Consider the following 27,761-nt stretch of genomic DNA (forward strand, 5'->3'; position numbering starts at 1 on the left):
CTACAGGAACATACAAATATTTGCTGGGTTAAAAATGCTCAGATTCTGAAATAAGGGTTACTGAATCTAAACTGTAATTCAGTACAGGAGTACCCTTATGTTTCTCCCTAGAGCCCACCTTTTTTTAGGAATGCCTTTTCAGATTTGTTGGTACTGAAGTTGGTGCCTAGCGAGAAGGAGGCTTTGCCAATTCTTCTCAGTAGTCGGGAGAGGTGCCAGTAACCGGATCGCGTATCAAAGACGTCATAGTAAAGGCCAAATTAGCCCAACAGGATAAAAAAAGTCCCCAAGTGGGCTTACCCGTTTGATGTAAGTCTCAGGTAGCAAAGTTTTTCTCTGCATTTTAGTGACCTGTCTTAGTTTTCACTAGGTCATCCGGTACCGAGGCACCGGACTCCTGTCCAGCAACGCTCCCCTTAAACCAACCACTCAAGAACCCAAAACTGGCGGGGCGCTGTTGTGCACGTAGCTATATGCAGCTCTGTGCGTGAGCTCTGGTGGCAAGCATGGGTCCCAGGATAAATAACGGATGAAAACCGGCTTGGTTTCCCTGCAGATTACACAAGGAGACGTCTGACGGTGCCCGGCACACCCAGCGAAAAAATGGTGGAGTTTGCACCGGTGGATTGACAGTTACAGCTATCCCCGTGGCCGGGCCCGCACATGTCGTAACACAAAGGACGTTCTTGCCCTGCTGGGCATCTCTGGCTGGGAAACAGCATGAGCACTGGAGCGGGCTGAGCAGCATCCAGCCGTGGACCTGATCCGCGGACACACCGACAGGTGTTGAAGTTCTGAAAACCACAACCTGGCCGGCCACCACGGAGCTATCAGTAGAAGAGAACAGTTGACATAGCTCTTCAACTTCCAAATTGCTCGATGAACTAGGGGAAGAGGCAGGAAGGCATAAGCTCTCATGTTGTGCCATGGAATCTCGAGAGCATCCCCGAGAGAGGAGGCTCCCAGCCCCCGTCTGGAGGCGTACTGAGGAAGCTTCTTGTTTACCGCTGTGGCGAAGAGGTCCACCTCCGGTGTGCACCAATGCGAGAAAATCCATGAGAGGATCTCCGCCTTCAACTCCCACTCGTAGCTGACCACTGTCCGCCGGCTGAGGGCATCCGCAGTGACATTCAACTGACCCGGGATGTGCACTGCAAGCAGCCAGACCCCATGAAGCACGGCCCACTCCCGAATCTGGATGGACAGGTTCACGAGAGGGGGAGACTTTGTTCCCCCTTGCTTGTTTATGTAATATATTGATACCACATTGTCCGTTCTTAAGCAAACCACCTTGTTGGCAATGAGCGGTCAGAACGCCTTGAGAGCCAGAAAGATCGCCAGAAGCTCCAAATGATTTATGTGCAGGAGCTTGTCCTGAGGCGACCAGAGGTCCGAGACCTGAAGAAAATCTAACGTCGCACCCCACCCCAAAAGGGAGGAGTCCGTCGTGATCGTCACCATGCGGGCTGGGTCCTGAAACCCCGTGCCCACTGACAGGTTGCTGAGAGACGACCACCAGTCCAGGTCCACTCTCATGGAATCCGGAATCATTATCCGCTTGGAATCCGGGTCCACAGGCTGACACCAGGAACTCCTAAGAGCCATCTGTGTCCGTCTCATCTTGAGACGAGCAAGAGGAAGAGCCAGTACACACGAGGCCATGAGGCGCAGAAGCCTCTGGAACCACCAGGCCGACATGCTCTCCGACTGCGCAAACATCTGACACGTGGCCAACAGATCCGCCATTCTGTCCCCGGTCAGATACACTCGGCAGTCGATCGTGTTCCAACGAAAACCCAGGAAAGTCGGGTCCTGTGAGACCGTCATGGAGGATTTCCGCCAGTTCACCGACAGCCCAAGATGGAACAGGAGCTGAAGGAGAGACTGGAGGTTGCCCGCTGCTGTCAACGGACAAGGGCTGCGCAGGAGCCTGTCGTCCAAATAGGGATACACATGGATACCCTGGAGACGAAGATAGGCCGCAATCACCGACATCATCTTCGTGAAGACACGCGGCGTCAAACTGAGGCCAAACTGAAGCAACCGAAACTGGAAGTGCTCCTCTCCCAAAGAGAAGCAGAGGTATCTCCTGTGTGGATTCCAAATCGGGATATGCATGTACGCATCCTGAAGATCCACCACGCTGAGCTGTTCGCCCATCTGCAAAGAGGAGCGAATCTGGTCGGGCGTGATCATCTTGAATTTCTCTTGGGGTAGGAAAAGATTGAACTGGGAAAGGTCTAGGATGGTGCGCAGGCCAGCCTGGTTGGGTTTGGGCACCGTAAACAGCCGGGATTAAAAACACCCCCCTCGCTCCCCAAGGGGAACGGGTTCCACAGCTCTGAGGTGCAGAAGTTTCTGAACCTCGGCCTTGAGGGAGGGTGAGCCCGACAGCTGAAAAGGAGGGTTGAGGGGTGGGGTAGGGAGTAAAGGTAAGCGGAAGCCCGCTCGAGCGACTGACAAGACCCATCTGTCTTCTGTGATGGTCTGCCACACCTCCCAATGAGACGCAATGCGTCCTCTCACCGGGGTCTCGTGCGAGCGCGGAAAACCCTCATTTGACAGGCTTATCGGTGGCGGTGCCACCTGAACCTGATGAGGAGGCTGAGGAGCGGCAGAAAAACTGCGTACGCTGTTGTCTACGGCGGTTATTCCCCGCAGGAGTATCCACTCTGCGAGATTTGCGGTCGAGGAAGCCCCTAAAACCAGAGGAAGGTCGACTTTGCGACAACGATCTTTGAGACTTGAAAGGGGCTTTAACCAGAACAGACAATGATTTAGCCGTCTGAGTGATACCTTTGGTTTTGGTGAGCTCTACATCAGTTGAAGAGTGAAAAAGCTCCTTACCATCGAATGGCAGGTCCAGAACCTTGTCTTGCACTTACCTCGAAAACTTAGTGGCATTCAGCCACGCTTGCCGCGAGTTATCAACCCCAAGAATAAGGCCCCGAGCCAAGGTGTCTACGTGATGAGCCGCAGCCTCCAGGAGATCCTGGGCCAAGACCCTAGCATCGGAAAGGCCCCCTCTGAAATCTTCCAACTTCTCGACCGAAATGTGCTCCTCAAACTCAGACAGACCTTTCCACATCCGCATGTTAGCTCCCGCCAAAATCAATTCTGCATTGGCCTGCCTGAGCTGTAAGGCCGAATTGGCAAAGAATTTCCTCCCTGCTTGTCCTCCTTTCCCAAGACCTGAGTAGCCGTTGCGGAGGAGGATGCTGCAGGCCTGGATTGCAACGTAGCTACAGCCACCAACGTGGAGGAGGGAGGCGGACAAGACGACAAGGCCACTTCTTCCGAAGAATGCAGTCTGTACCTCGCATCAATCTTTTATTGACAAAAAGTCCTGAGTGTGGCTTTTCCCAAACTCTTCGTACCTCGGCCAGAACGTCCTTCTTCAAGAACAGGCCGGTACGCTCCAAAGGAGACAAGGTGAACGCCCCAGAAAGCACGCTCTCCTGCGGAGCAGGTGCCTCGGGCACCGGAACATCTAAGAAACTCATCATGTCCAGTACCCGGTCATGAAAGGCTCTGATAGAGCGGGGAAGGTCCTCGTTGTCCTGATCGCCTTGAGGGTCATCTGACAGGTCAGGATCCTGCTGAGCCATGTCAGGCACTGCCTTGTCCACAGAGGACAACGGTGGTAAAGGCGGAAGCACTGGAGGAGGCACCACGGGCAAGGGAGGAGCCGGCGGAACCACCGCCGGAACGGGTGGAGCCAGAGGCGCGGGTGGACATATCTCCTTGAAAAGCCCTTTGAAATATTCCCTCATGGGGTCGGTGCGCATAAGCGCTTGAAATGTACCGAAAAAGGCGTCCTCAGGAGATTGTTTCGGAACCTGAGGAGGCCTCTCATGAGGTGGACAAATCCAGGGACGTAACGGGGAAGGGCGCCACACAGGCCCCTCCACCGATGTATCCACATAAATCAAGGGAGCCGCACCCGCGGGCATCAAAACATTGTGCGCAAGAGGCATCCGGGCGTTCCAATCATAAACCGGCCGGTAAGGATGCGCACAAGGGACCTTAGGTTTACCCAAAGGACCGAACCCTACACCAGGGGCCGATGGCGTAGTTGTAGGGGTAGTACCTAAAAGGGCCACCGTGGTCGTGGCGGGAACGGCCGCCATTTTGTCCTCATCTGAGGGGAACTGCGGCACGTGAGGAAGTGAGGCAGGGGTCCCCGTTGATGGGTCAGGGGTCTTAATTTTAGCCTTAACGTAAGGAACCTCGGCAGAGCCGGTACTGTGAGGCCTGGAATGTTTCTGCGACATACCAACCGCCAACTGAGCCTGCCGGTAAAAGAAGAAACTTTCTTCTTTGCGTACTCAACAGATCTGGTGTCAGGACAAAAGCGGGAACGGTGAGCAACCGCTTTCACCGTCAGGGTCTTGCCCGGCCCCTCAGAACTGTTGGTAGCCTTAGCCTCTGTATAAGGGACCTCAGACCTAGGCCCGGTAGAAGCCTTATCGGCATGGGCCTCGAACATCCGTTCGGTAACCTCAAGCCCAGCCAAGACCTCGGGGCGCACCCCGGTTTTGTTTTTGAGGGAATCCGAAAGAGCGGCCTCAGAGCAAGCTCCAGTACCCCACGATCCAGTAGAACTGGGTCTACAAACAGCCCCCACAGGAGGGGCCTCGCAGCATACTCCGGTGAACACAGGCCCCTTACGGAGACCCTCGGCGAAAACTCTGGTAGAATTATTAGGCCCGACAGGCACCTCAGGGCGAACCCCGGTAACAGAGTGATCAACGCCCCTCCCGGCCCGAGAGGAACCTGGAAAGGTATCCCCCGGCCGGGGTGCTCTGAAAAGTAAAGAACTTACCGGGCTTTTTTTCTTCTCGTCGATGAACGCCTGAAAATGAGAAGGCGGAGTTCGTCCGAACACCTCCTCCCACTGCTCCAACCAACGTTGAAGTGCCCGGACCGAAAGGGAGTCACAGTAAAAAGAGGAGTCCCAACAGTGTTCCGGACCCAAACACTCTAAACAAAGAGGATGGGGATCTGCCCTCGCGAAGCGACGGTGACACGATGAACAGTCTGGAAAATCTAGTTTAAAAGACAGACAGACTAGTAAACGAACGCTAGCGAGCGCCAGAGAGGAAAACAGGGAAGAAAGTCTTCCGAGGATGCAAGTGCGTCCGGCCCCGATCGTGCGGAGAAAAGGACTGATGGGCGATGCGCGGGGTGGAGCCAAGGTGGGCGGGGTTACGGCCGCGTGCCAGGCCCCGCGCAGGAAAGAGAGGAGGGACACATTTTTGAAAAAACATTTGGGTGCTTTTTACAAAGTGCTCCGGTCCCGTCCCACAGGACGGAGAGATGTCCCATAAGTATGGAGGAAAGGGGACGGGACGTAGGAGTATTAGACAATACTTACTTAACAGGAGCGAAGGTGAGGCTGGGAATGACGGAACACTGTGATGCTTGAATAGTAATCCCTCTGGAAGTTTGTATCGCATTACACTAATGTAGCATGATAAGAGAAAGTCAATTGATTGCAAAGTATTGTTGCAACTATGTATACTGTTAAAGTAAAAAAAAGAAGAAAAAAAAAAGAACACCACAAAACTGGGGTTTCAGTCTTCATCTGATGCGCAGGGCAGGTGACAAAACTCATACCCCACATGAAGATGTCTCCCTCTTACAGATATCAGTGGTGTTCCTGGGTCCTGACAAAGTTTTCCATTGCCTTCAAAAATAGTCTAAGTTCATACATGGAAATAAGGGGATTTCATAAAGTCCTCTGGTACATTCTGTTACAGAACGCAGATCTCCAGACACTAGAATGATGTGAATAGCCCACTGAACACTACATCTTACAGCAGAAATATTGCTTGAAGCCTGTCTTATACAGCATACGAGTGTCGGAGGGAGGCACTCGCTGTAAGGAAAAAGTATTGCGTAATGTGGGATATATTGACCCACTCAATAGTATTTCACCACATCACCAAGCTGCCTGTTTGCAGAAAACAGCAAATGGCTGCGCTGGCTCCTGTGCGCAATAGGACCTCAAAACTGGGTTTTTGCAGCAACAAAAAGATGGCTGCACCATCCTGCCAAGCACACTTCAGGCAGGATGGAACAAGGGGACACACTGAAAGAGTGTGCCAGTGTGCTGTGAAACATATACATCGAATAAAGTGTAAAGGCAGCACTGCTTTGCTGAAAACCCAAAATTCCCCTTCAAAATGAAACTTTTTCACCCTTTAAAAATACTGTTTTGATGCCAATTCCATCTGTTCTGTCTTAAACTACTGTGATTAAAAAGGCCCTGCCATGCCCAGGATATTTCATTGTGCCTCAGCAAAACCAGGCATAATTCCTGAATGACAGGCCCTGTCAAATCAATTCTGAGAGAAATCAACAAGGAACTTCACTTTTTACTTGCACGGGAACACCCGTTTATTTCTTTCCAAAAGTATCCAGGCTCAGCAGTTCAAAATGACTTGAACTCTCTGAGCCAGGTCAGTTTCAATATATCTGTGCTATATCCTGCTTTCAAGAAAATTACTTTGGCTGCAAAGACAGGGTGGGAATCCGATGGAGCCGCCAAACTGAATTTAAAGAAAGAAAGGCTAGCAGTTTTCAACACATGTAAAAATGGGCTTTTGCAAAACTGAAGGAGAAAAATGCCCAGTTAAAAAGGAAACTGTTGAAGGAAAGCCAGCCATTACCTAGCAATGTGAAGGGGTTTGTGGCTGGTGAAAAAACACACAGGGGCTATTTTATTCCACAGGTTTGTTTTAATTCAGGACCCAAAATAAGAAAATAAACATTTTAAAACACATGGGCTGAATTTGCAAGCTCCCAAAAACCAGTTATTCCAGTTGGCAGCCCTGAAACTTCCCCCTAGGAAGGGAGTCACACCATAAACTCTCAGCAGAGACTAACACCCCACTGATAATTACAGGGTGGGAAAGAATCTTGGCTGGGATGAACCCACTGACAATGGAGCTCCCAGGGCCAGGAAGCTTGAAGTGTGAAGGGGCAATAAAACCTTCAATCAAGCTGAGAAACCCCCACCTTGCTTTGAAGGAAATAACAGTTGCCAGCAGTTGAAGGAAGGAAAAGAAATTGATCACGTGACAAGGACTGCCATTTTTTGCCAAAGACTATTTCATAAATAAACTTTAGAGACTTATCTCTGCAGCAAGACTTGGTAGAAATGTATAATTCTCGCAGTGTAAAAGTGATTTTTTTGGGCTTTCTTTTAAGACTTGGTAGAATTCATTGACACCTTGGGGACAGAAATGGCAAAATATGGCATATTACGAGAAAAGCATCCACGTTGCAAATGCAAATTTTTGTACATACATCCCTTATGATAATCCACACCCATGTATAAAGTTCTAGAATTTTGAGTAATATAAATCCCATTGAAAAGCGCAAAAAACTGGTAGAAGGGCGAAACAAAGTCTCACAGACTGAAGGATTGGACTGCAATGTGTTGCACAAAATATGTAACCTGTGTATATAATTTGCTAAGCGATTGCAATGTATAAGTGTATGTTTGTGGCAAAATTGGATTTTAGTTAAAGTAACTGTGGGAGGCTTTGGGACATCGTAAAACTCACCTCATAAATCTGACATTTTCCTAAAATCCAACCAGCTGAGAGTGAGGCAGAGACTATCTCCCTTGTCCAATTCCGTCGCTAGAGGCGTGTTTTGTTAAGCCTGCCCCAGTCATATACTTGGATGATGTCACTAAGCATTATAAATAAGAGTCCCTGACAAGACTGTTGTTGGGAAGCATCCGGATACCACTAAATGCATGCATCCTGCGAACCTGCCATCCAGCTGATCTTTAGTATCCAGTGACCAGAATTGCCAGTCCAGAAGTGCCATCCGGTGACCAGAACTGCCCAGCTGTTTGCAAGGCGCTCTGCCGTTTAGTGACCAGAACCCTTGACGGTTCAAAATCCCAAACTAAAAGTGGACTGTAAGTATCGCCACCCCATAGAAACTCATAGCATATCAAGGTCTTTGTACTTATCCCACTCTCTAAGTCATCCTATCCTTATCCTGATAACTTGTTAAAACTGTCAGAATCATTCTTGCAACCCAGCCCTTGATTTCTAGTGCTAGCGCCATCTCTTTAGTAATTTTGCCTTGTGTAATCCTAAACCATTAGTCCCATTGCGAGTGATCGGATCGGTTCCGCCAAGGTTGGGCGCTGGGGTGAGAGGGTTGAACTCGCGAATCAACCCTGGAGATTACTGTATCCCTCTTTGGTGGCCTAGCCTGAATACTCTAGTGTAAAGTAAAACTGTTCTGGTCACAACTGATATCCTTTCCTATTTTCATGCCTTTATTTGACTGAAAGTGCACCTTTCTAAAACTTGCACAACTCCTCCAATTTACCAGCTAGAGACTCACTTTCACTTCCATATTGTATCTGTGATCTGTAGCTATCCCCACTCCGGATCAGTGTATTACACCCGTTTTTATTCAAAACCGTTTGGGTAATGTTAGGCGCGAATGGAAAAAATTAAACTTTCACACGTCATTTTGCATGTCCTTTCGCTGCAATCTGTTTTAAGCTTTCCACTCATTTTCAAATTGTATGCTTTTGGTAATCCATTCTTTGTGATTATTTGTGTCTTTGCATCGTTGCTTTGGTGAGAAATTTTATTTGCTTCAAGGTTTTTAAACACACATTCATTATTTATTTATCCATTTCCAAGTGTCATTTCATAACATTGAAAGGGGCTTAAAATCCGTTTTTCTCTCCGATTTGGGGAGGGAAGTTCAGATTTGGATCCTGTTTCCTATTCATCATTCCCGATTACCTGCTGCTTCGGTTTATCCACTCAGAATTGATTATTTGTGGGTTGAGGGAACGCTGCAGGGGGAAATCCTAACTTGGGTGCTTTCCTAAATCAAAAAGTGCCCCTATTCCGCTGTGCTGTGTTATCTGTTCAACTAGGTTAAACCCAGTGCATTGCTCACATGCCCATTGTAATTATCACCCCATTGGTAATTGCTGCCCCATATTAAAAAGTGTATGAATTCTTTTGAATTTTAAAATAAATAAATAAATAAATATTGTATTTTATCAACCAGCCTGGTTCATGGTCCATAGCGACCCGGGGTATTTGAAAAGGGGGTGTGATAAGAGTGGTGTACCATCTCAATATTTAATCAATATAAAAAGATAAGCATTTCAGTCGTGCGCCGCATACTATGCCAAGACCAAGGTTTGTCGCCTGACTGAAATTCTTAACAGTAAGAATAAAAATAGGAGTGAACACCCAAAAAAGGAGGGCATCCGAGGGCGCAAAAGATACAGACTGGCCTAGTAGGCAGCAAAAATGGTAACTCTGCTCGTTGTGGCAGTTGGTGACACAAGGGTAGAGGCTGAGGCCTGCACGCAAGGGGATGCACATGCACAAGGCCTCCAAAGACCTCCAAAACAGTCTAACATTTATGTTAAGTGAGAAGCCATCTTGTAGGAATCGGTGTTTTCCAGACACCCTTGTAGATGCAGGCTGTCCAAAAACCAGTTGCAAAGGAGAGCGTGCAAAACGACAGAAAAAGTATACTGCAAAGTCACTTGCATAGTACACAAATTACTCAATGAACAGATGTCCTGGCATTGATGGCTTTGAAAAATAATTTATGAAATGGACACTTCTGGTTTTGCAAATGTTAAGAGTTTGATGTCAACATGTGGAGAGATTAGTCATTTGCATAAGACAGTGTGGTTAGCTAATGACCGACCCAAGCAATTATTTTGTTAGGATTCAAAATTGCTATAAAAACAGAGTAATTCGCTTAGTTTGTATCAATCCGAGGAGAGGACATGACATGCTGTGTTAACATGCTAGTTGAGTATTTGGTTAAGGTGTTCTAAGGAGTTGCACACCAAGTATTTTCCTTTACTACTAAATCGTACATTTTTGCATATTTTGTAGCATCAGAAAAAAGGGGTTACTATAAACCTGAAACATGCGTGAATAATGGTCACTTTTAAGCAACAATGTTTACAAAGCAAATTGAAAAATAATGTACTTTTCATTAAAAGCGAAAAAAGCATTCCGTCTCGGGTTACTGAATTGTAGCAGAGGTTGAGAAAAGATTGCTAATTTGCAATATATAAAAACACCACAGATTATAAATTTAAACTGCTCACATGTTTCTTTATGTGCAAAATCAAGCTATTTAATAAGGGCTGTACAATCACTGGAAATGTTCACTTAAATGCAGCGCACATGTAGATTCACATGAAATGTGAATAAATAACAGGACTCACCCGCCACGCCACCCACTCCAGGGGGGGGTTGGGGGGCATAGGAAAGCAGCATTTTTATTTTCCTCTGTGTTATTATGGTTGCATTGCTCTTTCATGCGTTAGGGGCCTTTTGCATTTCAAAAAAAGGTTTTTGTGTGAATGTTGCAATAGGTTATACAAGTGCAAACCTTCAGGCATGCACACATTTACACACAAAAAATGGAAGCCTTATAGTACCAGTCTACCAACAAAAATAGTGTTATTTGCACAAGTGCTTTTTCATCACTCATTGGAGAAAATCTAATCAGGAAAGTCTAAATGGTAGCATGGCTGTGGATTGCAAAAACTATTATTGTTCATGATTTTCCAAACAAACCTTCCCTGACCATGCTGATGCATCATATCTTAAACTCACTTCACATGTAAGATACTCCTATGTTTATCTTGCTTTTTGAAAGAGAAACAATTACTGAATTAATGTTGTACGTGCCATTTTCAGGTCGCTCAAATACTGTAGCAGATTAACAGCAGACATGCCCATCTACAAAGGTTTTGAATTTTCTAAAGTGGCAATGATGGATTTCCTCTGTGTAGCTTTCTATGGCTTTCCTGATGGCTGGTTTGTTTTCTTTCATGCAATGCAGTTGTAACCAACTTTTTCCCTCCAAAAACGTTAATCAGTGTTGCCTTCAATTGATAACCTGAAGTTAAATATCAAATACATTGTTTTTAGAAAGAAACCAGTGTGTCATACCAGAAAAGGAACAGAGGGAGACCTTGCATGTTGATACTGAGCCTAGACATGGTCCATCTACCCAACAAAAAAATTAACAGGTCCTCAAATTCTCTAAACTAAATGAATACACATTGTAAGGGTGCAGACCGAAGGCTTTAACACAGTGGTGACATTCCTTGGGTTATAAACTTTTATTAAATGATAAAAGGTTGGAAAAAAGCCTTCTGGCCTAGCTCTAAGATGGGTTTCCCTGCCTCAAAACAATGTAGTGAATAGGTCAGGATGTCAACTGAAACGTCAGGCACGGTCATGTCCAAAAACCCATCTCTGACCCCAAAACTAATAACGGAAAACTAAGTGCAGGGAGATACTCTTCTCCTAAAGTGATGGTTAAGGTTCCTCACCAACAGAAAGTTCCAGATAATCCTGGTTATAAAAATGGAAAGAGGCTTTTAATGAACTCTATGTGTGAATTAAGTGCTGATGGGCGATGGTTTTTGTTTCAGAGTGGTTAATTTACTATTGTGTTCTTTTTATTGTGTTTGTCTTGTGTTGTATGGTTGTGTGTTTGTGGTTTTTTTTTTACATTTCTTTTTTTTAATTTTTTCTCTTGTTTTCCTCTGATTTTTGGCTAGTTATCATTTCAAATTAGGTTTGTTGCGATTAGTAGAGATAATTGATAGGTTTTTCTTATTTATTCTGTACTATTTGTATCAACTTGTATAATGCTTTTTTCGTTTTATTTGTCGTTTTCTTGTTATCATAATTGTTGTTTTGGAATGATATGTATTTCTTTTGATAAATCTTTAAATAAAGTTGTCAAAAAAAAATTTAAAAAATGGAAAGAGCAAAATATTCTTTCAACAGTATAATGTACCAATAGCCAGGGAGTAGCCCCTTTCCCCTGGATGTCCTCTGGTTCCACTTTAAGAAGCTACTCGTCCGTTTGTTTCTTCCAATCTCTCCTTTAGATCCCACAACAATACATGATGAGAGTTCCTTCAGGCAGGGGAAGTGTTCCTGGCCGTTCTAAGGTATACCAAAGGTTCACAATAAAAAATCTCAAAAGGTTCCTTTGAGTCCCTTGCTCAGACTCACAGCCGGCAGATAGGTCTGGTTCACTCTCCTGCCAAACACTTTCCAGGTAATTACTTTTACAGTCTCTATATATTTCTTCCTATTATCTCACTGGGTCGCAGACCCCATATGGTGTCAAATACAGTTTGCTTTTTCTCTTGCTCTCTAATGGGTGTGAGTCCCAGGTTCGCAATACAATATGTTGGTAGCTTGATTTACTCTCTTGCCAAGCCTCTGGCTCTCTGTTTTCTCTTCAGCTCTTAGGGGCCCAGACCCTCTTTCTTTTACATTTACTCGGGTGCGGGTCCCAGACTTGCACAGTGGTTTCACTTTAGCTTGGTTCACTCTCCTGCCCAGCTTGTATCTCCATTCTATCAGCTTCTGTTACTCTCAGGGTCCCAGGCCCACTTATTCCCTGGCTTCTACTTGGGTGCACATCCCAGATTTGCATGCCGTTCTCAGGGGAGCTTGGTTTAGTTTCCTGCCAAGCAATGCCTTCCCTTCCTTGTGTTTCGTTTGCTTTCAGGGTCCCAGACCCTTTTAGTGTTATTGGCCTAGTAGTGCAGGTCCAAGTCTCGGATGACATTAACAGGGTCCCCCATCCCTTCTATTCCATACATGAGACCTGTTCTTAAGCTTTCCGTACCTCCAGCCCCACTCAGTCTGCCCGCATACCTTGTTTCTTGGTGTGCAGGTTCCGAGCAGCGGACTGCTTCTGCAAGGCTGCAGCAGCGTTCTGCGGCTTCCTGTCCTTCTTCATTGCTCGCCGGCTTCTGTGTCATTCCTGGACCTTCTCTCCTCATGGTTGCCGTCCTAGAGTCCATGTGACTTCTAGAGGTGGCTTTGGGTAGGCGGCCATATCTTCCTTGCATCCTGAACCGTATGCTGCCCGTCTCCACCCTTCATGCTCATCAATGGGCTTGCCTGGTCTGGGTCTGCTTGAGTAGCGTTCCCAGCTGCTTCTCCGCTGTCACCAGTTCTCTCCTGGCATTTCAGATGAGGCATATTTGAACTCCCACACTTCCTGGTCATATTGTCTTTAGCCAAATGGGCTCTCGCAGAAGACTAGACCACTCCGTACAATTCAACTGAGTAATCCACATACTCCTAGTGCTCTTCTTCCCAGTACTGGTATTGGGATAGTATGATAAGGATGTCTGATTTCCTTGTACCTTACTCTGATTTATCCTACTGGATATACTAACTTCACAGTAAAGTATGTTACAGTTCTATAATAGGGAGGAAGAGGAATTTGGACTTGTCAAGAGGAAGGGTGTTAAAGAGAAGGGTGATACAACGTTCTCTGTGAAAGGTCGTCCCTAATCTCATGAGGGGATTCCCCTCCCATGTGATTCTCTCCCATGTGATCGACCGCCACGTGTACCACCCCCAGGGGGACCATTATACTGTGGCTGCACCACCATGGGAAATGTCTCCACCTTGGAGAGAAGGGACGACATCCTCAGATTCATCACAACATACAGCAAGAACAACAACCAAGTATGAGAAGTTTGTTATAACATTTAATACTAAGTGTTCACAAAAAGCAGTGCCAGAGGTACCGGCATGGTTCAAATGGACATTCAAAAAGGTATTAACTAAAATGCTTTGTGCATAATAAAAATACCAAAACACTGTGCCCGACATATAGTGCAAACAGAGATAGAAAAGGGTTACATGTGATTTAATCAAATCCCAAAACAACGAATGAAATGTCAATACAAAACAACCAAAGCCCCCCTTTTTTGTGTTACTAATACTTTTCCCCCACTCCCAAAACCACTATTCCCACTCCCAAACCCATTTCTAGTTTTTTCCCAAATTAGTTATTTTCGTTTTCATTGTTTTTGTATTCGTTGTAATTTCATTCGTTATTTTATATTTGCTATAACCACTGTATACCTGGAAAAGTGCTCCCACAACCAAACAGATATAAAGAGACATCTTAAAACAAACATGCATATGGAGCAATGATACTGAGAGCCTACTAGACCATTTACACCTCTGGCCACATTTATGTGTTGGCTCCGCACAGAAATGCCACACAGTAACAGATACACACTGAAGGGCTCCCTTGCTTCTAATGGAAATTAACAAAACATTTTTAAAAAAAAGATGCCAACTCGAGTTTTGGCTGAATGGGGCAAAGGTTACTTCAAGGGCCCAGCCTTCACCAGGGCAAACAAGGATAAAGACAACGAGCAGGCAGGCGCTTGAACATATAACAAACCATGATTGGTCATGGCAGGTATGGCACAAACGTGAACAAACAACTACCAACAACTTGGTTGTAATTCCTGCTGTGTGTGTATTTATTTAGTGTATAGAATTTGAGGACCTGTGTTCCTTTTCTTTGTTAGTCCGTTTGATCACACTTATCCAGTTCCGATTTTGAATAGTTTGGGTGGGCTGGCTCCCACTGTTTGGACTTTATGGTCTATCTACCAGGCATACATATATAGAATAGTACAATAGTTTCACTTCCAATAATGCCAGTGGAGTCACTCAAGTGAAAACAGAAGAACAGACAGTGTGGGTTTAATTGTGCATTATGACACTGAATGCAAACTGTGGTTGCTAAAAGCAAATTATTAAAATCAGCATCGCGACTATGCACACAGGGGGTTGAGTCAAACTTGGAGACTCTATTACTTCGACAACTAAAGCTGTGAGGTAACTTAAACAGGCACACCTGCAGGACATAATGGGAACAAATTAAAATAAAAACACTCCGATCCCATTCCTGTAGAAAGGACTGTTCCATAAGTATGGATTAAAGTGAAAAAGGACAAAAGAGTACCAAAGAAATATACATTTGAAAAATAAAATCAACATCAGACCCACCACTATTGACTGCAAGAAGAAAATATTGTCATATCATACCTGTTTGATGGCAGTTACAGTAATTACAAAGAATAATGGCAGTCCGCTAGTAACAGGACTTGTGGGGGTATCGATCATAAGCTAAATGAAAAGAAAAAAACATTTGAGTCCAATTTATATTTCATTATTTAAAAATACAAATGTGAAACCTCCCTCAGGAGACAAAGGGTTAAACTGAAGAGGTTGTCTAGGTAAAACAAAAACAGTTACAATCAACGAGATAAGAGTCATAATTAAACAAAAGCACCTTCAATGGACTTACCCAATGGACAATCCTAAATAAAATATGCTGCCGTGTACAGGTGCTTGCATGACTGGACATGGCTCCAAAATATGAAGAGAAGAGACCAAATGGACCAATAAAAGGTCTTAATTTTGATTACACCAAGGGGTCAGGTCAAAAATGCCCACACAAACATGTAATCTAGATTTTGACCGTTTAACAGTTACTAGACCGGTGTTGCAAGAATACTCTCGCACAAAACCCCATAGACAAACGATTTGCTTTTCCAGTGTTGAAGGTCACACCTTTAGGAGAGCATCCTGCTACACTTGATAATCCTTTGACATTTTAAAGGTAGATATGTGACAATAAAAATAAATATTTTTTTAAAACCAGCACATCTCATACAAAGGGTTTCAATGGCTTAAACTCAAGCTTTGAAAAATGTGTTACATGTTTTATTGCTAGGTTCTCAAACATATACACAACAGGCTCCAGCCTTGTTTAACAGACATTCATGTGTTTATTCATACTGGCTGCCAATAGATTTAAAAAGCAGCACAATTATGCCTTATAGATATTCACCTATATATGTATATATTTGTGAAAGTGTGTTTGTATGTTCAGTGTTGGTTTCAGCCCCATAACAGTTGGTGGGCAGAAATGTTGGCACAAGGTGGATATACCAATCTGGGGTGTACTGGTGAAATCTGGCCAACCCCACCCATTCGACCTGCACAGGGTGGGGTCCGGCCCTGTGCTATCAGTATAGGCGATTTCAGGAGATTGCCTATTTTTTAAAAATAGTAAGTTATGAAACAATAAAACATACACAAGGCTATAGCAGAGCCCCAGGTGCATGTCAGCTACATACCCGGGCAATGCTGGGTGGTACCGCTAGTGTCACAATAAAAACCTGCATTATATAGGTGTTCATTTTAATACGAAAAGAGTTCAAACAGACATTGCTCCAAGTGTGCCTTCGGCTTTATTTTCTATGGCTTACAAATAGAATTCAAATGGAGCTCATACTTGGTTTACAAGAGAGTTTTACAATGTGAAACTCAAATCCAACAATGCACGGGTTTATCTGAGAGATTGTGTTACTTGTTAGAAGTCACTGCTGCAGCCAGAAAACAAGGCCCAGTCTACGGTATGTCTAATGATATGTAGTATAAATAGAATCAGTTGACGTTGCCCGGACCAGAAAATATTAATACCAATTCTAAAAGGTCTAAATTTGTCTTGAAATAGTGTGCTCTATGTCTTGTTTTTTCAATATGTCATTGAAAATGAAGTAACACTAATCCATTGTTTAGATATGCAAACACATAGAACCCTTTAACAATAAGAACAGCATTTCACTGGGACAGTGAACATTACACTGCTTTAAATCTGGTTTAAAAAAATTATAATGTATTGGCATTTTGCATAAGTAACGAACAATAACAGTCCCTCCAACCACTTCCCCCCCCTCTCTGCGTCAGCAGCCTCCTCCCGGTCATCATCCCCAGCTACTTTAATAAACATCTTTAACCTTTACAGCAGGCACCCTTGTTTCATGTAATCCCTTTGCAGCTATGCCAGGGCCATCCCCCAGTCTTGCCGGAACTTCCCACTGTCCCTCTGTATGTTGTACGTGACCCATTCCATTGCAAACGTCCCCCACAGCTTCTGTTTCTAACACTTCACTATCACCAGCCATGCTGCTATCAGCATCATCAGGAAAGCCTTTTTCTGGGCCTCAGTGGATAGGTACATTTAAAAAAAAAAAAGATTTTATTTAAATGTTTATGGTAGAATCACATTTCTATATTTACATTCCTATTGCATTCAATTCTGTCCAATTTCCATCTTATCTTATCCCTCACCAAGAATATCCAAATGTCAATTGTTTCGTGTGAGAACAGAGAGCTAAACTTTTCGATCAGATTTGAATTGTTCATCTTTCGGCCATATATCCATCTGCAGATGTGGTTTTCCAGAAATGTACAATGGTTGTGACCATACGTCTGTTATTTCCAGTCAATATCTCTGACCAGCGTTCAGATTTTTCTAGTTCTGTCGGGGCGCTGGAGTATTTCTGCCTGAAGGCAAGTCGTTCCTTGTTTAGTGCTTCAAAATTCCATGACAATGTGTTTGATTGTTTCTATTGCCTCTTCTTTTTTGCAGAATCTGCACGATTTTGTAATTTCCTTGTTAGGGTATCTTTTCTCCAAAATCTCACGAGTTTGCAATAAATTCAATCTGAACCTTAAGAACGTGTCTCATATGTGTCGGTCAGGAAATAGGCTAAGATAGTGCGGGAGTATGTTTAGTGCACGTGCTTCACGGTCACATTTGAGCGTTAATTTGTAAAGGTTTTTCTTGTTTTGTGTTTCAATCCAGTCATTTCTTTGAGATGTCTTTTTTGCAGTCTGGGATCTTTATATCGACTGTTATCTAAAGTTGGGTACATATTTTAAAGGTGGCTTCTTTCTATCTAATCAGTACCAGATCATTGGAGTGTAGATTCGTAGTTCTCAGGATATCTAGTGCCGGTATGGAATCTCCATTGCTAATCTTTCTGAATAGATCCAAGGTTTTCCACATAACAATGTGAATTGCAGAGACTGCAGTCCTAGTTCCTATATTATCCTGGACATGGGGCTTGCCTGGGGGAGTGCTAATACTTTCCGCCAATAGATTGCCTCGGTTTTCTCCCAGATCGTTTGGTCTAGGTTTATCAGAGTTTCTCCACCATAGGACAGTATTGCCGTTACCTTTTGTCCGTAAAAGGACACTGCAGGTTTTACAGAAAATGTTCCATATTTTTGATGTAGAATTAACCCCCTGCCTTGCCAGATATTTTGGTTTAGATTTTAGTTGAATCGCCCAGCTTTGTTAAATTTCCGATTGATTGATCCAAATACCCAGGTACTTCTACATGCAGACCTGCACAAGTTTTTCCTTCTTGAGATAAAATAAGTGCTGTTTCCTCTGTCTTTGTCTTGGCGGTGTAAGGGTCATGATTTTGGTTTTGTGGACATTAACAACCAGTTAATTCCTGTCCATATAGTCTTGCATTCTGTTCAAAGCGATTTGTAGGCCGAATGGTGTTTTTGACATTATAATAATGTCATCAGCATACAATAAAGTTGGAATAGTGGTGGCATTGTGTTTTGGAGGGTTCATTAACGGGATGTATATGCTTGTTTCAAAATCCGAAGTATAGAGATTATATAGGGCAGAGGCTAGTGGGCATCCTTGTTTAAGACCGTTCCAAGTTAATATGGGTTGGGTAACCAAACCGTCAGAAGTCATCTTGACTTGGACCTTGGTTTTAGAGTATAATAGTTTATTGGTTCATGAATGTCAACAGGACAGCCCCATTGTTCCAACTTCTCCCATAATCTCCTCCGATTGATTTTGTCAAATGAGAGGTGCAAGTCTATGAAGGCAGTACATATTTGGGTTTTCGATTTAACTGCTTCATGTTTAAGCATGTTCATGATTATTAGGTTTACATTGGTCCCAACGTGTTTTGTAAACCCCGGATGTCTCACCGGTTGTCATTGGCTTGCTTGGACCAGACATTGAGTTTTTTTTAGCAGGACGTTTGCAAATACTTTCCCCAAGGGGTCGAGCAGGGCCAATGGACGATAATTTGATGGTTCTTTAGTGGGACCCTGTTTAAATATTGGTACCAGGGTTGCCATTTGCCATGATGTAGGAATGGGGTTGGTCCGATTTATGATTATGAAGATCTCTGTGCAGAACTCGGCCCATGCTTCTGGATTTTTTTTTTTTTAAAGGGCATTCGACAGGCCGTCGGGTCCAGGGGCTCTGGAGACGTTAAGTTTACAGATTATGTCTAGGATCTCTGTTGATTGCCAAGTTATGGTCCATCTCGTTCTGTTTGGGCCATCGTTTCTTTGGTCGGGTCTCTTTCCTTGTATAATTCTTTGAAGTACTTGATCCAGGCGTGTTCTTGTACGTTGACTATCATTTGGTCTTTCCTTTCGGGGTCCGATTTTAAGAGCTCCCACAGATTTCTAGTGTTGTGTGATTTTAATGCACCAAGCATGGTTTCTGCATTCTGTTGGTCTTGCATCATTTTTGCTGTAGTTAGCCAATTTTTGTATCTTTGTTTGGCTTTTCTTGTCTTGATTTTCCTTGTTTCAGGAGTGTCGAATTTGGCTTGCTTTACCGTATTTTCTCTTGCTTTTTTTCGGCTATAGCTTTATTATATACATAAGTCGGTCGATTTTTCATCCTACAGTGGGAAGCAGAAGACAGCTTGAATTGATCTAGAATCCAACCATAGTACATTTTGCTCATCGTCCATTTTGATGTTTTTAAAAATTCTTCAGGCAAAGCGGCCATGCCGGTCTGCGATATTCTAAGTCGATTCATGCCCGCAGTCAAGCTCAAAGGAGGAATATTTATTCTCTCGGGATTCATTCCTTTTAATTGCCATGAGCGCATCGGGATGAGACGGTCATTATGCTCTGAATAGATGTTCATGTAATCATTGTTGATTCCAATTATTCCTTTTGAGCAGTATACGTAATAGATAATTGATTCGTGCTTTGCCCTCGTCAATGTGGGCAGCGGGGTACGAGTATCTTGAGCGAATGCATCCATTCGATCAAATTTCCTGTCGAGCATTTCTGCTGTCCATCGTCGGGCACAATGTTCCATCTTATGTTCTTCGAATGGTTTCCCTGCCTGGGTAAACAGGTGGAAATTAAAGTCTCTGCATATGATGAATTCCACATTTAAGTATCTCATTGCGGTTTTGTTGATAGCCGAAAGTAAGGAATCTATGACTTTTTCATTCTCTGTCTTTCATGGGTTCAAATATATATTCAGAATGCTTAGGTAGTGTATTGATTTGATGGCAATCTTTATTGTTGTCTGATGCTGGACAAGAATCATATTCAGTGCCCAATGATCTATGATATTCGACTCAATAGTTTCAAATGGGGAGTCATGTTTAATCAGCGTTAACAGACCTGCTGCCAGTCGCCTTTAATATTTGTGATAGTGGGGTTCATGTGGGTCGTGCATCCTTCACATATTGGGTTTCTTGAAAACACAGAATCTGCGCCTTATTCAGATCTTTTTCATGGTTATTGGTTTCTGGGAATGCTACCTTCACTCGAGTTAAGAGTCAATCTGATATCTCTCCAGAAAGGAGATCTTCTGGCTTCAGAATGGTAATGAGTGTGTCGATAGTATCTTCTCCAATTATGGTGGTTCCTGTGTTGTTGCTCTTTTTGATGATGGGTACTAATGACGCTTTCACAGCTACTGATCTCTGAATATGAAATATAGTTACTTTGTAGTGTCTCATTTTGGCTTTCTATCTGGCTTTTATCTTCAGTATCTCCGATGGTTAGTTCAAAGCCGAGTAGACCAAGCACTTGCGAGCATGATTCAATCAGTCTCAGTGTGCTGTATGCATAACAATCGATCCAGACTTTGTCCAAGCACTCAGTGTCAATGAGTTCAAGATCCTTAGTCGTAATGCTTCTCAATTTGGGTATAGGTTGTAGGAGCCGCAATTTGTTAGTTCTGTTTAAGATCAATTTTCCATTGCGGTTGGTTATCCTTTTAAGTTTTAATCTGTTTCTCTGGTTCTTTGTTGTGGATCTAAGAACCTTGGTAACTTCAGAGATGTATCATGGTTTGTAATTTTTCCGGGGATCTCGCTACTCTTTTCTTCATTCTCCTCATGGTCGTCTTTACTGTCCAATGGCATATCATTATTATAATAACTTATCTCCATGTCCGAGATCTCTTCATATTGTTGGTCATCGAGCTCTTCTATCCAAAATTATCATTGAGGATACATTTGTTGACTCATCATCTTGTTCTTGCGTTTGTGATTGATCTGTTTCCATGTAGGCTTGCTCTTCTCTCGAGTATGTTGATAGATTCATAAGGGATTCAACATTGCCTTGTGTATCCTCTTGTGCAGTACTATTGCCTGGACGATTTGAGCGTAGGGGTCCCTGTTCCAACTTGTTCTTCTTCATGTTGAATGTCATTTTCCTGTTGATGGGGCACTTTGTTGCTTCCTTGGTGGATTTAGGTTCCCCATCAGGGACTCGGCATTGCCTTGTGCATCATCTTGTGCTCGTTCTATTGCCTGGATGGTTTGAGCGCCTGTGGTCCCTGTTCCATCTTGTTCCTCAGCGTGTTGGACATAGTTTTCCTTCTGATGAGCCACTTTTTGTTGCTTCCTTGGTGAAGTTTGTTTCCCTATTTTGGTTATGTTTAGAGTTTGTGTAAGGTTTCTCAGGAATGCTGTGGATCCTTTTTTTTTATTTTTTGATTGATTTTTGCCTTTCTGTTTTTGGTTTTGCAATAGATGGTTGCTGGTTCTGTTAGAAAATTCTGTATGTTTGTCTTCGTTTTTCACCACCTTTATCAGCATGATTGTCTGGGGTGGAGTAACTCTCTGGAGCAAGTTTGTTGAGAGTCGACTTTTTTCCTGGAATGTTGGCTTTAAGATCTATCAGTAGTCCCTCATGTATATCGTTTTCTATATGCGGTGGCATATTTGCTCCGGATGTGAGATTATTAATCGTAATTGGGTTGGTGACTATTGTCTCCTTAGCACTCTTGGTTGGTGTAGGCCAGCACTCTTTTTCATATTTCTTTGCTGTTTTTTGTTGATACATCATCATGTTGATTAGTGCGTTGGTTAATTGCGTTTTCAGTCTTGTCATGTCCGCGAGTCTATGTTGCCAGTTGTAACTGGTTTCAGCCTCTCTGTCAAGGCATGTGTGTATCTTGTCCATTACACAGATCATGTGTTTTTTGCTTTGCATAGATGGATGCAAGCAATGTGGCGTTATATCTTGCAGTTTCTGTATTTAACTCTTGCAGTTTCATGTAGGGAATCATCGTTTGTGTTGTGACTGTTATTAGCATGTTCTGCAAATCAACCATTGTCGTTGGAATTGTTTCTTGGTGTCTTATGTTCACTTGATTGGATGGAGCAGCGGCCCGGATTCTGGTTTAAAGATCCTAACACTTTGTTGTTTGTTTCAGTCGCTGCTGCTTCATATTCCGATGTTGATGTAGCAGGATCTTGTACTAGTTTAACAGCAGTCTTTCTGGCGGCAGTGCCTTTCACCTGCTTTTTATTCATTCTTGAGGATTCTTGCAGCTCCATTAGAGCTTCAATCTCAGTGAGATCCAGAGATAGTCGTGCAAGGTGCCTAATGGTAGGTAGTTTGGCTGCCGGCTCATGACGTTCAGATCTCACGTGTCTTTCATAGTATTGTTTCCATTGTTCTTTAGCTTAATGTGCTTTTTCTTTCTGAATCATTGTCACTGGCGTGATGGGATTTGTTCCTTTCCAGTCCTGGTAGCTCAATACTTTGTTCCATGTAAGGTTCGGAGTGTATCATGCTGCCCTATTGAAGAAATAGCAGACTACAAACTCCGCTTAGCTAAACTCGCCTCGGACCATAAAACCACCTTCAAATTCCTGGTCATTTACAGAGTACCCAATAGCAACACCTACCCGGACCTAGACATACCACTATTATTAGCTCCCCACATCAAACCCAACACCAAATGCATTATCTAGGGCGGCAGTAACTTAAGATTTAATGATAAGCAGGACCCTAAAGAAGAAGCCCTACACACCGCACTCAGATATGAATTTTACTCAGCTGGTGAACGCCCCCACCCATAACAAAGCTCGGACTTTAGACTGGATACTTACCCTCAGCTCTAAAATATCCATCGAGTCTATTGTACTCCTGGACCGGACTGACCACCACAGCATCAATGTCACGCTCACATGGTATCCACAGGGACGCCACCCAGCCGGGTTACTCGCTGGTATGCTTCTCAGCTTTGCCCTGATGTGGTCTGCGGGGAAGGTTCTGCCTTGTGGTAGAATTAGGCGTGCTCTCCGTCCTGCCTTCTTTGCAGGGGCGCGTTGTCTTTCATGGGCGAGTGCGGTCCAGTTACTTCACCGACGCCGGCCCGTTTGATATTGTTCAGGTAGGTCTTATTGCTGTTCTTTAGTTTTGTTGCTATCCTGCATGCCTTTCTTTGTTGAAAATCTCTCTTTTTCTCCCTTAGGTATGCGGAGCTTCAGCATGGCGAACAGGGACGTCATTTCATCAAAATGCCAGGGGTAGCGGAAGTGAAATCACACGACCCTTGACCCCCTGATGACGTCACAGGAAGTGATGTCATTTGACCCCACCCCAAAGTGATATCGCGGGAAGCGATGGAACACAACCTTTCACCCGATGACAAACCAGGAAGTGGCATCACATAGCATTGTACAGTAGGAAAATATGGTTACGATATCACTATATCACTGTGATGTACATTTCATACCTGAATGGATCGCCATATGTATCGTTAAGATCAGTGTATATAGGCCCATATTACCAAATTACTGTAATTGCAAGCAGACGTCCATGACCAAATGATAATGATGTGTTATTATATAGCACTTACGCTTAAGCGCTTTACATAGAAGACATATACACACACTATCACCCAACCTGTGTTGGTACCGATTTATCGACCTCAGAAGGATGAAAGGCTGAGTTGAGGCGTTTGAGAACAGACTAAATCAATGACTGAAGTGTGCCTGAAATAAACCTTTATTGAGTCTAGCAATTATTGTATAGAATTCCAGAAACACACATTTTTTGCCATTCCTATTCTTTCTTATTTAGGTTCAGTGCTGAAAGTGTTAGACTTGTGGCCCTCATTTTCTTATTTTTCTTCTTTTTTAAGGGGCCTGAACAAGAAAGCTGGCCACTCCAGAATTAAAGAGTGACATGGTGCTGGCCACAGCCCAGGAGCGTGCATTGCAAAAAAATTAAAAAAAATACAAATACTTTTTTTAGAGGTTGCAAGGGAGACCTCAGAGGTCGCACTTGCGACCTCTGGCGACCCCCAAATGACGTCCCTGGTGGCAAACTGGCTTGGCTGAGCCCTGCTGGTAAATGGTGGCGCATTAAGAGCGCTATGATGCGGTAAGTAAGCGCTATGCGCAGCGCTGCGAAGTCTTGCCTGTGCTAACCTGTGTTTTCCTTCCTTGCAGGTCGCGGTGTTCTTCAGCGCGAGTGGAATGTCCGGAGTGGTGCCAGCCGGCGGCGACCAGCCAGGTAAGCCTTTTGAGCAGTTCGTAATTTGTAAGTGTCTCTACTGCTTTCTTTAATGTTGCCTCTATCTTCCTCTTTCAGGTCGTTCTGTCCAGGAGGCGTGCAGATTCGAGGAAGATGTTCTCAGTAGCTGCAAGTGTTTAAAGATGAAGACTGCAGGTAAGATGCTGCTGCTAATGATGTTCCTTTTGTCTCCTTGCAGGTTCTGCTTCTCCGAGGTAATAGCTGGACACGGTGAGCGTCACGTTGCAAGCTGCAAAGTAACGCAAAGCGTGTTGTCTTGCTCGGGTGTCCAGGTAAAGTAGTCCCTAGGCTACCACACCCAAAAAACACTAGACCGCATAGCTTAGTTCTTAGGAACCAAGCTATGTGGATGCCTCCATGTTGGCTGACAATACAATAAAGTATTTGCCAAGCACATTGTTTTTCATGGTGTATGAGCCTGGCGCCATAGGCGCCAGGACAGGCCCCATGAGGGCTTTTGAAGAGTATGCCAGGCTATAGAGGCCAGAGTCCTGACTCCACTTGGCCAATGGGTTTGCCAGAGGGGGTTTTGTCGAGGGTTGTGACAATCAACTTCTCCCTTACTAGGAAGGAGATTAGCCCAATAAAGACCAAGGATACCTATGAAAAAAGAAATCTTCGCAAGCTAACATTGAAGAATCTAGCCACCATTATAATAGATGCATTGCCATCCATCTTAGTCACAAACAACTGGTAGAGACCTACCATAGGGGTCTCACCACACCACCATCGACTCAGTTGCACCTCTAACAACCAAAACACGACTTGCAGACAAAGGCATGAGTTTCTGGTTTAATGAAGAATTAGTTTCCCTAAGACGTACAAAAAGAGCGCTTGAACATATTAACAAAAAATCTCCTACTATAGAATCTAACAACGCCTTCAGAGCTGCCAACAAAATATACAAAGCTGCTATTATATCTCACAAAGCTTTGACATACAACACTCGTATCAGCAACGCCTATTCTAATTCTAAAGAGCTCTTTTCCATTCTCAAAGAATTGGAAAACCCAACCCCAACCACTACTCCTGCCAACTCCAGCAAGGAATGGTGCACTTCCATCCAAAAATGCTTTAGCATCCAAAATTGAGCTACTCCAAAACAAAAATCGGCACAAAAAGAAAAAGCCTACCTGACAAAAATGCCCCCAATACTATTCTCAACAAAACTAAGGAAAATACGAACGTGCAATTCCAATTCACTCCAGTGACTGAAACTATAGTGGCAGATACTATCTCCAAACTAAACGCCTCTAACTGTAAAGGTGACAGCTTCCCAGCACACCTAGTTAAACTTTGTGCTCCCCTACTCACCCATCTTATCACCAACTTTGTAAATGCCTCATTTAAAACTAATACATTTCCGGCAAGCATACAAGAAGTGTGGGTAACCCCACGACAAAAAAAAAAAACCCTCTTTGGATCCTACGGTCCCCACCAAATACAATACCGACCAATAACAACAGTACTGTTTTTACTCAAGATTATTGATAAAATAGCATATAATCAAATCCAAACACACCTTGAACAAAACCATCTCCTAGGACCCAGACAATCCGGGTTCGGGCCAAACCACAGCACAGCTCTGCTGGATCTGAAAATCCAGATAGACACCATTAGGGATTTAGGTAAACTCGGTATACTATTGCTGTTCGATTTATCTGCAGCATTTGACCTAGTTGACCATAATAAACTGTGTGCCACACTAGCCAAGGATTTTTGCTTTTCTAAGGATGCCACACTTTGGGGGAAATCTTTTCTAGCTGAACGCACCTCTAGAGTAAGCATTGGTAAAGAGGCAGCCAACCCCATGGGTCCTGCCTCTCTCCCACACTATACAATGCCAACACTAAACTTCTCTTCTCTGCCTTGGACGCCATGGGTGTCATCTACACAAACTTCGCAGATGACACTCGGATCCTAATACCACTCCCATGGGACTATGCCCAGGATACTATAAGCATCAATAGCATTTACGGTAAAATTCAAATTTGGATGGCTTTGAATAGCCTTTGCCTCAACGTTTAGAAAAAAGATTCTCATTGTGGGCTCCCGAACCAAAATCAATGCTCTCCCTCCACTCAGACTACTCATCAATCAACATTGATGGTTCTCTGATTCCTATATCGAATCAGGTCAAAACACTAGGTGTATATTTAGATGCCAATCTAACTATGACTAGACATGTAAGCGCCTTATCGTCGTCCACATCCTACACCTCCAAATTGATTGCCCTGAGCAGTCAGTTCCTCACACCGACTAATTGTATCACCCTAGCCAGAGCCCTAATACTATCCAAATTGGACTATTGTAATATACTCCTATTAGGAACCTCCAATGCCAACCTAGGGAAACTACAATTAATGCAAAATAAAGCGTTCCGAGCAGTCTTAGGAATCAAAAAATCTAACCATATCTCCAACATCAGAAGGGAGACTCATTGGCTACCCATTAAGGCCAGAATCATTTTCAAATCACTGTGCACCACATATAAATGCCTTACCAACAAAGCACCAACTTACTTAAATAACTCATTAAGTAAAAAAACCTCCAATAGATCGCTCAGGTCTAACAATAAGTCACTCCTTGCTATCCCCCCGGTTCAAAAGTTCCAGAGCAGGTGGCAGCAGCTTCCTAGTCATGGCCCCGAAGCTTTGGAACGAGCTTCCAATTAACATAGAAAAGGAAGAATCCTTCCAGTGCACTAAAAACCTGGCTATTTAACCAATACTAGTCAAACTACATATGATCAAAAATCCGCCCTCTTAGGCCCAACTCGTTGGCTCCCTAGGGTAGAATTTTCACCAGAAAATGTATAATTGTAAGGGTTTATTGTTTTATAGTAAACTAGAAACTGTATTTAGTGAAAGTAACCATGTGTCACAACTGTCACTTGTAGTGTGACTCTCCCTAAGACTCCACGCTACCAGGAGTCCCGTTTTGCATATAGAACGGCTAGACTGTTCTACACGTGATGGGTATTATTCAATTTGCTTCCTGGGAAGCAGCGTTTTTATTATGTACGTTGTTAGTATCACGTGGTTCACATTAGGTCACGTGTTCTTGCCGTACGTATTTCAGCGGCGTTTGAACAGTGCTCGCTGCTTCTCATTGGTTGTTACTACAGAGTCTCTGAAGCCCGTTTCCTGCCTCATCGGATCTTTGCTTCACGGCATTTCTTCAATAGTCTCCAGCCATTGCAATACATTTTGCTTTGTTACATTCCATTACGGAACTGTGGGCATCTCCGCCGCTCCACTCGAAAGTGGATTGGGATTACCCTGTACTCCGCAGCATTCTTCATTGGTTTCCATCAGCCGCTCTATCTCTAAAGGATACATTTTGTCTTATAAATTTTCCATTACAGAATTGTGGGAATCTCCTTCGCTCCTCTGGCACGCGGATTGGCAATTCCCCTTGCTCCTCGCCGCTTAGCTTCAAGCAAGGGTGTTT

At 43.9% G+C, this 27,761-nt stretch overlaps 1 protein-coding gene across 7 annotated transcripts in view; it reads right to left on the reverse strand.

The window, feature by feature from the left end:
* Window positions 1-27,761, reverse strand: part of ATP11B (ATPase phospholipid transporting 11B (putative)) — a 1,683,501-nt gene that overhangs the window by 1,520,961 nt on the left and 134,779 nt on the right. For all 7 annotated transcript variants that reach the window (XM_069618659.1, XM_069618656.1, XM_069618658.1 and 4 more), the window contains exon 4: window positions 14,928-15,008. In XM_069618659.1, the coding sequence (XP_069474760.1) occupies window positions 14,928-15,008 (81 nt within the window). The remainder of the gene's footprint in view (window positions 1-14,927; window positions 15,009-27,761) is intronic.

Source organism: Ambystoma mexicanum, chromosome 10 (assembly GCF_040938575.1).
Source record: "Ambystoma mexicanum isolate Mex_15411 chromosome 10, UKY_AmexF1_1, whole genome shotgun sequence".
NCBI lineage: Eukaryota > Metazoa > Chordata > Amphibia > Caudata > Ambystomatidae > Ambystoma > Ambystoma mexicanum.